Source organism: Podarcis raffonei, chromosome 3, assembly GCF_027172205.1.
Source record: "Podarcis raffonei isolate rPodRaf1 chromosome 3, rPodRaf1.pri, whole genome shotgun sequence".
Lineage (NCBI taxonomy): Eukaryota > Metazoa > Chordata > Lepidosauria > Squamata > Lacertidae > Podarcis > Podarcis raffonei.
Window position 1 is genome coordinate 61,079,709 of NC_070604.1, and position 13,736 is coordinate 61,093,444.

General features: G+C 43.3%; 1 protein-coding gene across 2 annotated transcripts in view; it reads left to right on the plus strand.

Annotated features, from left to right (window-relative positions):
• The first annotated feature begins 899 nt into the window (after nt 1-899).
• ENPP3 (ectonucleotide pyrophosphatase/phosphodiesterase 3) overlaps nt 900-13,736 on the plus strand; it is a 47,892-nt gene continuing 35,055 nt past the window's right edge. Inside the window, exons 1-2 of one of the 2 annotated variants that reach the window (XM_053381930.1) lie at nt 900-1,100; nt 10,998-11,070. In XM_053381930.1, coding sequence (XP_053237905.1) covers nt 984-1,100; nt 10,998-11,070 — 190 coding nt within the window. In that variant the 5' untranslated portion in view covers nt 900-983. Of the gene's footprint in view, nt 1,101-6,454; nt 6,502-10,997; nt 11,071-13,736 lie in introns of those variants that run through there. The other variant, XM_053381931.1, reaches the window with a different exon arrangement.

Genomic DNA, 13,736 nt, shown 5'->3' on the forward strand with positions numbered 1-13,736 from the left:
AACCTCAGAGTTGGGAAGGGCTGTAGCTCAGCGGTAGAACATCTCCTTTCCAGGCAGAAGGTCCTAGGTTGAAGCCTACCCTAGCATTTCCAGCTAGGGCTTGTAATGTCCCCTGTCTGAAACCCTGTAGAGCTGTTGACAGTCAGTGTAGACAATACACCAATGGTTTGACAGTATAAAGCAGCTTCCTCGGTTCCTCAGCCTTGATGCCCTTGATCTTGTCATCAGCTCTTGTCCTAGGCTTCTGGGAAGATCAGGATATTATTTATTAAATTGATATACCACCCATCACCTCAAGATCACAGGGCAAGTATAAATGTAATAATAGTAAATAATGCACCCAGATGGTGGACTTTTCTGGGAACGGATTTAAAATCCTGCTTTTTTAAAAGATGCTGTTGTTATCAGTATATGTTCCTGTTATTCTGTTTGTTTTAAATGAATGCTTAGATGCCTTGTGGCAGAAAGGCAGTGTATTGTTTCTTCATTGGTTTATTATATTTCTTACCCACCCTTCACCAAAAGGTCCCAGGGCAGGTTACAGCAATATAGGTATATTTTATTTAAATAATGAAAACCCTAAAGCATCCACTCATTGCCTCTTTCACCTTGCCCAAAGAGAAGTAGTTTCACTTTCCAGGATTACTGTGAAAACAATGATCAATTCTGATTCAAGTATTACAGTTTGAGTATTACCAAATCCCCATTGCATTATTCAGTTAAGTTCCACTTGCTTTTTTGCCTCTAAGAACACCGCTATGTTGTTTTTTTCCTTTGAATGTCACATATCAAAACACCAGAATGTTACTGGAAGTATGTGCTTCCTTTGAATTCACTGGCTCCAGAGTTCTGATTGTTTCCTCATGCCACAGCATCAAGGACTCTGAACTCATTCACACGCTTGGGGTGCAGCAGAGCTATAAGGGCAGAGGCCAAAAGGGAGAAAACAAAGTTGCACAGATAACTGTCTGGAAAGCTGAAAAATGAGCTCTGCTCATGAAAAAAGAATAAGGGGGGACAGCAGGATGGAGCTGCAGAGCTCAGAAACAGAGGACGTTGTTAAGAGAAGCACTCTTAAGAAATACCAGATACTTTGTGTGGTAAGTATTGCCCTTTGCTTCCTTTTCAAACTTTTAATGTTAGGGTTTGTTGCATTATTGGCTCAAGTTTCATTATGTTTTAACAGTATAAACTTTCCACGGACCCTTGGAAATTTCCTGGCAGGGCATGGCAGAATAGATAAAACTGTCGTTTTAACAGACCAACAACTCTTGTTGATGTTCTCAGCTCACAGTCTGCTAAAAGGCGGATACGAATGCCTGACTTTTTCATAGTTGATGAAAGAAAGCCTGGCCCCTCAGCTGCAATATTCGGTAAAAAATAGTAGGCATTTGTGGCTGCTTTCTGTTATTTGTTTTGTTCACAGCCCACACTATCCTAGTGGCTCATGGTAGCTATATCCCAGTCTGAGTTAACCAGAGCATGTAAGAACTAAATAATAGGGGGGAAAATGTGTTCTGAAATACAGAGAGGATTGAACAGATGACAACCACACTGCCCTTAAATGTCACTTGTGTCCCCCCCCCCCCAATCCTAAGGATGATATTGCCAGTTTTGACAATGCTTGTGATTACCCAATGGTGATAGAAAGGCAGGAAAATGTGATTCCTCACTATGCATTGCACAAGTGGTTAGCACTTTAGAAGCTAATGTGCTATAAGTGCAATAACTACAAATGTGCCAAAACCATTATTGTTTATTCATCTAGGTCCTCACTGACCCTTAAAATCATTCATGTTCACCAAGGCATTTGAGGGTTGAAAGATATGGTCCCTGGCAATACTGAAATTAGAGCTCTGAGAGTATGTGAAAACTAATTTTTTAGATGTTCTTAATATTTTTTAAAATGTTTAAAATAGGTTTTTAATTTTTAGTTGCATTGCTTGTTGTTTGCCCCCTTGGCTCCTTGGAAGAAAGGATGGAATTGAAATGTAATAGGAGTAATAATGCTCCGGGTGGTAATGGCAGTCCAAGGTTCCAGACAGAGGTCTGCAGATCACCTGCTAGCTAATCTTTTTATACAGAGATACCATGGATTATGGGATGTGGGTGGCGCTGTGGGTTAAACCACAGAGCCTAGGACTTGCCGATCAGAAGGTTGGCGGTTCAAATCCCTGCGACGGGGGTTGCTCGGTCCCTGCTCCTGCCAACCTAGCAGTTCGAAATCACGTCAAAGTGCAAGTAGATAAATAGGTACCGCTCTTGTGGGAAGGTAAATGGCGTTTCCGTGCACTGCTCTGGTTCGCCAGAAGCGGCTTAGTCATGCTGGCCACATGACCTGGAAGCTGTACGCCAGCTCCCTCGGCCAATAAAGCGAGATGAGCGCCACAACCCCAGAGTCGGTCATGACTGGACCCTTTACCTTTACCTTTACCATGGATTATACCTGAGACCTTCTGAGTGCAAGAAACATACGCTTCCATGTTCCTGCATTGCAGGGGGTTGACCCTTGGAGTCACTGCCAACTGTGATTCTATGTTTCTGTAACTCCCTTCCCCAATGCCAACGCCCATGGAAATACAATATGCATCTCCCAGGTTCAAAATCAGGGAGCAAATAGTTGGGGAAATGTTAAGCAACAAGTGTTATTTAGCTTCCGTCATGGTGTTCCACTGTGCCAGATGCAGTTTAGTCATGCTGGCCACATGACCCGGAAAACTGTGGACAAATGCCAGCTCCCTCAGCCTGAAGCAGTATGAGCGCCAAACCTCAAGCTTGACTGGACTTCACCGTCCAGGGATCCTTTACCTTTATCTAGGCCAGGCTTCCTCAACCTCGGCCCTCCAGATGTTTTGAGACCACAGTCCCCATCATCCCTGACCACTGGTCCTAGCTAGGGATCATGGGAGTTGTAGGCCAAAAACATCTGGAGGGCCGAGGTTGAGGAAGCCTAATCTAGGCAATTTTATTGTGGCAGCTTGTCATGGACTTGTTGGTAGCAGAGGCATGGTAGGAGGAACCAGCTGGGGAACAACCAAGGGAAGAAGGCTTGGAGCTTGGGGAGTGGTAGTGGGGCAATGATGAGTGGTAAGAGAGAGAAGATGCAGAAGAGGAGGTGTTGGAAGCTGAAGCGGTAACAGGGCTTAGTGAGCTGGGAGAGTCTGGCAGAGAAAAGTCCAGAATCAGAGGCAGAAGCTGAAGTAGGAGAGTGGAATGAGGGTGGACAACAGGCAGAGAGTCAGGTGGGTGTCACAGGTGCAACAAGCTCCCCTCCCCACTTATCTCCCAGAACCAGAAGAGGCATGAAAATGGAGGAGAAGAGTTTGGCTGCCTACAGGTGCAGTCTCCAATTGCTTGGAAAAAGGCCTTAAACAGCTGTGGGGAGGTGGGGACTTTTGATTTTCATGCAGGAAGACCGCCAAGAATGAGTTTCTCTGCTCATTAGGCTTGACACACAACCATGCCTGAGGAGATTGTGTTTTTGCTAATACAGTGGTACCTCGGATTAAGTACTTAAATCATTCCGAAGGTCCGTTCTTAACCTGAAACTGTTCTTAACCTGAAGACCACTTTAGCTACTGGGGCCTCCTCCTGCCGCCACGCCGCCGGAGCACAATTTCTGTTCTCATTCTAAAGCAGAGTTCTTAACCTGAGGTACTATTTCTGGGTTAGCGGAGTCTGTAACCTGAAGCGTATGTAACCTGAAGCATATGTAACCCGAGGTACCACTGTAAAGAGTTCACTCCATCTTTAAACTGTGTGATTACTGACCCGTACACTTCTGTGGTACAGCATAAGCTTGAGACATATTTTTTTTGCTGAATAAATGAGGAAAAAACAAACATGCCCATTTACGTAGTCTCTTAATCTCTTTAAGCGTTCACTGGTAGATTATAATCCTGGCCAAACTCCATCAAGGTACTGAGCAGAATAGTAGAGTGCAAAGTTACAGAAATGAGGAACTGTTCAACAAGGACATAAAGGATCGGAATGAGAGTTTAGCATTTGATGAGTTAAGCAGACATGAGTTTGGCAGCAGTGCAAGGAGCACAGTGCCCTGCCTTTCCTTGACTTAAAGAAAACCCAAATTTTCAATAAAGTGACTTGAACTACAAAAACAAGCATGCAGGTTGAAGTGGTTTTGGACAGAAGTTGTGGGTGTGTTTATATGAAATAATTTTATTTCATATAAACACTCGTGTGATCTGAACCAGCAGTGACTGAATAGGAATGAGACCTTAGGGTCATAGTAGATAGTCCAGTGGACCCTCCAGATACAAACTTAATTTGTCCCAGGAGTCCATACTTACCCCAAAAAGTCCATATCTGGAGGCGCTGCTTCTGCACACACATGCAACACGATAGAGTGCTTCTGCGTTTGCTGCATTCGTAACTTGAAATTAAGTTACCCGAAGGTAATGTAACCCGAGGTATCACTGTAGATAGCTTGATATTGACTCAGTGTGCGGCAGCTGTGAAAAGAAGAAGAAGAAGAAGAAGAAGAAGAAGAAGAAGAAGAAGAAGAAGAGGAGTTTGGATTTGATATCCCGCCTTTCACTCCCTTTAAGGAGTCTCAAAGCAGCTAACATTCTCCTTTCCCTTCCTCCCCCACAACAAACACTCTGTGAGGTGAGTGGGGCTGAGAGACTTCACAGAAGTGTGACTGGCCCAAGGGCACCCAGCAGCTGCATGTGGAGGAGCGGAGATGCGAACCCGGTTCCCCAGATTACGAGACTACCGCTCTTAACCACTACACCACACTGGCTCTCGAGCCAATTCCATGCCTGGGATCATCAGGAGAAGAATTTAAAATAAAATCATGATGCCATAATAGAAATCTATGGTGTGACTGCTATTGTAGAGTTGGAAAAGAGTCAGAAAAGAGGAACCAAAATGGTTAAGGGGACTGAGCAACTCTCCTATGAGTAAAGGTTGCAGTATGTGGGAATTTCCAGCTTAGAAAAAAGGTGAGGGAATAGCAACATGATAGATGTTTCTACAATGTTTATACAATGCATGGCATGGAGAAAGTGAATAGAGAAAAGTTTTTTTTCCATCATAACACTCAAACTCGTGGACATCTAGTGAAACTGAATCTTGGAAAATTCAGGACAGGTAAAAGAAAGTACATTTAGGAACGTCACTTTAGGAAATACTTGTGTAGATGCAAAGGCTTATATTTACAAGCCAGTCATTATGTAACTTTAATCCTTTAATCCTTCACTCGAATCTCTGGTCTTCATAAAGACTGTGGCAGAAGAGGTAGGAGGATTGAAAAAGTTCAATAACAGTTTGGTGTTTTTTTAAAAAAAGTAAAATGCACAAAACTGAGTTCTCCCTGTTATGTTCAAAGCAAGCCCTCTTGTAAACAACTTCTATAAACAACAGTTGAGGAGAATGTCAGAAAAGATAAAAGGGGCTCATTTACCCCCACCCCACCCCCAATTCTAGTATATTGAGGGTAGATAGTATAGTATACAATGATAATCATAGATGATTTAGGCACGCTTCCTGGGGTTGGTGACAACTGTAGTCCTGCAACTTCTGGAGGGCCAGAGATTCCCCACATCTGCCTTGGAGAGATAGTTAGTGTCTCCTCATCTCATTCTGGGGCCAAGTGAAAACCTATTTGCTCAGCCGTTTGCAGGATATTAATTTTAATTAGTTATTGCTGGAGATGGAAATCTGCTCGGTGCTTTAAGCAGTGTTTTTGTGAGAGTGTACTCGCCGATACAGATCTGTATTTCAAAGATTTAGGTTTCAATTATATTTGTTTTACTTCATTTTGGATTTCTTATGGTGTTTGCTCAGTCTGTATCAGCTTCAGCTGCATTGTTCCCTGCCCTGAGATTGGTTGTGATAAACACACACACACACACACACACACACACACACACCATACGCTGAACCAACTGGAACAAGCCATTTAGTTCAGCATCTGTTCTCAGGGTGGCGAACCAGATGCCAAAAGCAGGAACCAATTATACAAAAAGGGGTTCAGTGCAGTACTCACTATAGAACACTATTCAAAACTGCATTTGAATGCAGTTTTGAATGGTGTTCTAAAAGCAGGAGCCAAGCACAAGAGCGCTCTAATTCTCTTTTAAAGCCACATAGGTTGGTGGCAATCAGTGCCTCTTGTGGGAGTGAAGGCCATAGTTTAACTATGCACCAGGTGAAAAAGTACTTTCAGCTGCGTTGAAACTGTTACGTTCTGCTTCATTGAATGAAGTGCCAATTATAAATATTGTAAGTTGAATAAATAAAACACAGCTAAGCATGGAAGCTGGGGTGGTGGGATGAAAGCTGGGAGGTAGGCGTTGGATCCTGTGAACCTGTCTCCATTCCTTCTCCCACATGCTGCGTAAGTGTGCGTAAGTCTGTCTTCATATTTTGGCTCCACTTGGGGAAGTACAGCACATATCCCTAGCACAGGAGGAAAGAAGGAAGAGCTCTGCACACAATATCCAGAGTAGTGCTGTTGGAGATATGCAGCGTAAGGTAAGGCCGACATGGGAGGATAGGGAATGGGATCCATAGCTCTGGCTCCCCTACAAAGACACAATTCTGCTGGTCTTCTACAAATAAGTTGGAAATCACTGCTAAATAGAAACTTTTGCTTTTGCTTCGCTTATTGGGTATGGCAATCAATCTATGGGATGAGAAAAGCTATGATATGTGTCTTTCATCCTTGGTGATTTTTGCTGGTGTTGTATAAAGGCTTATATAGCTTTATTCATGTTGCCCCATCCCACCACCATATTCTAATTCTTCTACAGCCACAGCAGGCACTGTAATTCTCCAACGGTTTGACTTTGCCCCTGACGGCACACTCTTCCATTCTCTCTCAAGACAGACAGATGCCAACAACAACATTCCTCCACCACCACGAAGAAATCCAGATAGCCTAATTTGCATATTGTTTCAAAATCCTTACAAAATTTAAAATTCCTATGGAGTTTTTTTTAAAAATGGGTTTATTCCTGACATTTAATCCAAAGACATTGAGAAGGATCAGTAGAAATATTTTACCACTTACCCAAGCCACAATATCTTTTGAAGCTACAATGGCAATGATTTATACAATGCTATCAACCCTCATTATACCTGTGTGTGTCTACACACACACACACACACAGAGAGAGAGAGAGAGAGAGAGAGAGAATATTTGTACTGGTCTGCCATAATGATGTGGTGTTTCTCAATGTCCGAAAGGCAGGGACAGGGAAAGGAGAAGGGGGAAGGATGAGAAAGAAGGGGACTTTTCTCAATAGTAAATGGCTTGGGAATGGGGTTAAAGGAAGGCTTGGTAGAGGGAAGAAGGGTCTCTGTATGTGGTTATATTAGCTCTCTGGTGACAGGAAGAACTGTGGGAGGTGGAATTGGGTGGGAGTAAAAGTGGTATTAAGAGGAAAGATGGGAAATATGGGAGGTAGGGTGTGTGAGTGAGAGAAAGGGAGACAGTTTTAGGACTCTGATGATGGGGGAAGAAAACTGCAGAGGAGGAGAACCTGGCAAGGGATAGATGGACTGGAAGTGGGCAAGCAAGAAGAGGCACTGGGAGAAATGAAGGGGATGATCTTGATGTCCCTCCACTCAAACTTCTGCCTATTCCATTCCTCAGCTGAAGAGATAAAGAATGCAGATACCTCAAATTTTTCACGGTATCTCTGGACAATGCATTTCACACCTGGTAATGTTTCATTAACAAGCAAACACCCATGTATGTTCAAAACCCATCCTCTGAGCTAAACCTTCTCGAACTGCACAAGCTAGCTGACAATCTTGCTCTTAAGATTCTGCTCATCTGGAAGATACCATACAAAAGTGGCAATCTCTACCAAGTGGCAGCGAGATTCCAGGGGGTTCCACCCATGTTTCCATTGGGAGTTCAGATACGGCAGAGGCAGTAGCGTTTTAAGACATATGGTTTATTTTACACCTAGATGCATCAAGAGAGTTCCTTGGAGAGGGAGAGAATTCACAGTGTTACATCTCAAGTGGGGCTTGTTCTGCACAGCAGCACAGCATTACAGTCCAAGTCATCCTGCATGCCATTCCTGTCCATCTCCCCCAGCCTCCCAAGATGGTTCTGCCCCCCAGCAGCTCATGGAGGACTCCTCTTTGTTCTCTCTTCTTGTTACCAGTGTCTGCCTTACTCAAAAACTCAAACCTCCTTCCTGTCACCTCACATCCCCCCTTCACTTTAGTAACCTCTGCTTTGTGCAGACCTAGGGGATTCCTCATGAGGTGATAGCAACTGTCTATTTGATAATGTTCTGTTTTGTTCTGCCCACCCTTTTGTCTGAAGCTGAGAGCTCAGTGAAGCATGCTGGACAGAGATGTCCTGGACTGCTGGGCCATGCTGTCCCTGCTTATTCTGTTCCAAACAGTAGGTTTTGCAGCAGTGTCTTGGATAATATAAGGACGTGGGTGTTGCTGTGGGTTAAACCACAGAGCCTAGGACTTGCCGATCAGAAGGTCGGTGGTTCGAATCCCCATGACGGAGTGAGCTCCCATTGCTCGGTCCCTGCTCCTGGCAACCTAGCAGTTCGAAAGCATGTCAAAGTGCAAGTAGATAAATAGGTACAGCTCTGGCAGGAAGGTAAATGGCTTTTTCATGCGCTGCTCTGGTTCACCAGAAGCGGTTTAGTCATGCTGGCCACATGACCTGGAAGCTGTACCCCAGCTCCCTCAGCCAATAAAGCAAGATGAGCGCCATAACCCCAGAGTCGGCCACGACTGGACCTAATGGTCAGGGGTCCTTTTACCTTTACCTTGGAGAACATGGATTAACATGAGCTAATAAGGATCAGGCTGAATGTCCATTTCGTCTGGCATCTTGTTTCCTACAATGCCCAAACGGATGCCCAATAGCAGGACAATAGTTCCTCGCCAGTCCTGATCTGTTTGCAGGGAGGCTAGACAATGTTGTCAAATTATTGAGAATTCATTCGGACTTGTTTCTGAGGAGGGTAGATGATGTTGTGTCAAGCAAGTGTTGTCCCACACTTGCCAGTGCATCCCCCTGTTCTTTTCCATATTGCAAAAGGTCCAATCTTTGGGAGATACAGTACAGGTTTGCTACACACTGCCTCCCCATCAACTGTAATTGAGTAACCTGAATTTGCTGGTCCTCCAATCAGTCTGTTCAGCATCATGAGCAAGCTTTACACCAGACAATCTATGCTGGCATTGGGATTGACTTGAGAGAGGAGGCATATCTTCAGAAGAACAAGCAGGCTTCAGAGCCAGTCACTCCATCATTGATCAGTGTCTGATTTTACGCTGCTGTTGAGCTATAATCAGTGAGGTCAGAAGGAATCATAGTGTTGGAAGGGACCTCAAGGATCATCAAGTTCGACCCCTGCAATGCAGAAATCTCAACATGTGTTCCCCCTTTAGAGATTAGACTGCATGACTTCCTGTAGGGTTAAATTAAAAGCTGCTCTCACATCTCAACAACATAGAACTACTGTCAGTTTTAAACACTTAATTTGAGTGTTTAAACTATTATACTCACACATGCACAAATACACACACACACACACACACACACACACACACACACACACACTTTGCCAGAAACAGAACCATTCCAAACACCCAAATGTATGTGTCACAATTTTTGTAAACAAAATCCTTCCACAATAGAATAATAGAATAGAATAGAATAGAATAGAATAGAATAGAACTCACAACATATGAAAAACTTGCATACAAATGCAGACTTGCCATGGACAAATTAAATGATATTTGGAATCCATTCTTACAAATACTGTAATAGGTCAAGATCTGGTGAAGTACAATAACAACCCTATAAAGTATACAGTTTTGCCCCCCCTTTATTTCCCCTTCTACACTGGTTTTGTTTCTTTTTTTCTTTTTCTCTCTTTTATTTACGCCTCACTATTTTTAGTGAGGACATGGGTGGTGCTGTGGGTTAAACCACAGAGCCTAGGGCATGCTGATCAGAAGGTCAGAGGTTCGAATCCCCATGATGGGGTGAGCTCCCATTGCTCGGTCCCTGCTCCTGCCAACCTAGCAGTTTGAAAGCATGTCAAAGTGCAAGTAGATAAATAGGTACCGCTCCAGTGGGAAGGTAAACGGCATTTGTGTGCACTGCTCTGGTTTGCCAGAAGCGGCTTAGTCATGCTGGCCACATGACCAGGAAGCTGTACGCTGGCTCCCTTGGCCAATAAAGCAAGATGAGCGCCACAACCCCAGAGTCGTCCGTGACTGGACCTAATGGTCAGGAGTCCCTTTACCTTTACTATTTTTAGTGCACATATAATTATGTACTTTTGAACTTTCAATAAAGATGTTTAAAATAATAATAATAATAACAAAGGCAGAAATTCATTTTCTGTTGTGCTGTGCCCCTATGGCATCCATTTTATGATATGTCATGCACCCATTTTGTGACTGGCACCCAGGCACTTTCTCAAAATTTCAAATGTGCCCACTGGCTCAAAGAACTGTAGACAGTGCTGTGCTAGATCACACCAATGACCTGAGTGGCTGTTAGACAGCTCCCTCTGCTCCTAACCAAACAAGCATTGTTGCACGTATTCTAATTCTCTCAGCAATGAGATCTCCAGAAATTCAGTGTGTTACTCTGGTTCTGTTTCCTGTGGAATGAAGTCATTGAAGCCTTCTTGACATTTTGTGATATATGGTTCATTTATGCACATTACACAGGCTGAGCAAAGTTAAAGATTTATAGCAGCTGCCACCCCAATGGACAGCCTGATAGGTTCCAGACCTTCATTGAGCTCTGTGTGCTGCAGCTTGCAGGCTCATCTCCATCTGACTTTAGCTGCAATTCCCAAACCCCTTGCTACTGTAGAGGCCCACATTTGAGAGAGAGAGAGAGAGAGAGAGAGAGAGAGAGAGAGAGAGATTGTTTCCATTCATGGGGAAGGACCGTTTGTTAACCACATATATGCAATATGCTTATTTTTATACTCTGTGACACATATTTTATTTTGTAACAGGTTCTTCTAGTTTCTTTGGTGGTTGTATCCCTTGGACTAGGCTTGGGACTTGGACTAAGGAAAACACGAGAAGGTAATCTCACAATCTCCTCAATTTACTAAAAGGGGGGTCAAAAATGTCTTAGGTCTAGGGCAGGGCTCATGAGGTAAGGTGAGATGACTGCCTCAGGCGGAAGGATCCACCGCGGCAGCAGATCCTGATCTTCATTCCCCCTTTGTTCTTGATCTTCAGCACCGCTTCTTCCCTGGTGGGGACGGAGGCACCATTTTGTCGTTTGCCTCAGGTGCCAAAATGTCTTGGGCCAGCCCTGTCCAGGGGATATGCTTCAAGTCTCGTTCTCAGTGAGATGATAAACTTATGCCCTTGGGCTCAAGGGCAACCCAATACATTTGCTGCCTGAGGCAAAGATCAATATCGTGCCTGCTTCCCATTTCACGAGCAGAAGTCAACCAGATTGGTACTGAATCATACTTCAGTCATGGCAACAGGTGCGTAAGTCAGGCCGTGTGGCAAACACAGTTCTGTCCTCCATCATATGGGAATGCCTGAGGGAAGCTCAGGGGGAGAGGCCAGAGGGACTGTTGCTACTGCCTCCCCTCTGAATGCCAGCCACTGTGATTTCCATCCTTGCTCAGTCTTTGTTAGTGGTCTCCTATGGCTCAGATGCATGACTTGTATCTGCAAGAAGCCATGTATTCAGTAGTGTGGGCCTCATCCCTGCTGAACTTACAGTGCTTTCAAAATACTCCCTCCCCCAGCATACTTTTTATTTGAACTCTGATTTTATAGTTTTAACTCATTTTGAGTCTTATTGTATTGAGTCTGTTGTACACTGCTTACAAGACTGAAATTAAACAGTACACCAATGGTTGAGATAAAATAAAATCAATCTGCCGCCTGAGGCAGCTGACTCACTTGCCTAATGGTAGGTTAGACTCTGTTCAGGCTCTGCCACATCAAACATCTGGAGGTGTGTGTGTGTGTGTGTGTGTGTGAGAGAGAGAGAGAGAGAGAGAGAGAGAGAGAGAGAGAGAGAGAGATGACTGAATGCTCCTCTATACAAACCTTTCCCCCTTTGGCTTCTAGTTTTCAATTTGGATTGGAGGGAGGGAATATGAAGTAACAAAGGTTTGTTAAAACAGATTTAACTTTCAGTGGATTGCATCCTCTATTTATACATAGAAATGTGAATAGTGCTGGAAGTCTGTTAACATTTCTTTGTGACAAGGGAAGAAAATGATTCTGTACTTGTTTTCTAATTGGGCACAGAATTATAGGTGTCCATAGTTCAGAATGATCTGAAATGTTCAAATATATTAGAAAATCATTGCTGTTACCGGTTGCCACAGGCAGGGAGATAAGGTGACATGAAAAGCTTTTCTTTCTTTCTTTAACTTTTATTTATGGAATTTTAACAGCTTTTATACACATACCGTGCAGTATCCATAACTTATCTCTTTTCCTAAGATTTCCCAATCCATCTCTCTGTGGCATTTTTCTAGGGAAATCTTGTTCTGTTGCATATCCTAATATTTCACCCATTATCATTTCAAGTCTTCCTTTTTGATGTTACCTGCTTCTCATATGTTAACTCCTTACTTGTAGGTTAATTTGTATATTATACCTTCTAAGATAATCTCCAAAACACCTCCACTCTTCTCTTATCTTTAACTCGTCCTTATCCCTCAGTTTCATGATCATGGTTACTAATTATATGTATTCTATCAATTTGTTCTGCCAAATTTCCCTCGTGGGGAAATTGCATTTCCACCCAAAAGCAACTGAAAGCTGCACAATAAATGCCCATGAAGCCTACACGAACCAGTCATAGAATGTTGTGTACCTAACATCGTGCCAAAGTAAAAGTGTAGGTTAGAAGAAATGAAATAATATTTGAAATCTAAACACACCCACATTCCAAAGTACTATAACCAAAAACATTTGATAATTCATGGACGAATGGTTCTCTAGATATGACGAGAATATGAATTCTCAGCCTTGACTGATCTTAAAATATTTTTTGAACATCCTAGGAACTAAAGTTCACAACATTCTGTCTAATAATAAACTCAAGTGGTGAGTGCTGACTAGGTTTGAACAAGGACATAGCTGGGATAGGTGGTACAGCATGAGACTTTTAATATCAGGGTTATGGGTTCAACACCCACATTGGACAAAAGATTCCTGCCTTTCAGGGGGTTGGAGTAGATCACTCTTTTGGTACTTTCCAACTCTATGATTCTATGATCAACATGCTGATAGGAACCCTGAGGTTTACAATAATAAAATAATTTTTTAAAAAACAACAACAGCTAAGGAGACACCTGCTCCTTTAGTTATCCTTCCTCAACCTGTTGTTGGAGTCCAACACCCATCATGTCTCACCAAGCATGGCCAGTGATCAAGGATTGTTTAACCCCAAACACCTGGAGGTCACCAGATTGAGGCATACATGCCATTGTTGTGGGGTAGGGATAGGGAACCTGTACCCCCTGATGTTGGACTCTCATCAACCCTGTAAACAAATTTAGTTCAGAGACTGATAGTTAAACCAAGGAACTTGCTTGCTTAGCAGGTTCAGACAGCCAACTGGCTTTAAAAAAAGGATTAGACAAAATCATGGAGGATAAAGACTACCAGTGGCTACTAGCCACAATGGCTATGTTCTGCCTCCATGGTTGGAGGGATTATGCTTCTGAATACCAGTATCTGGACACTGCAGGAGGGGAGAGTGCTGT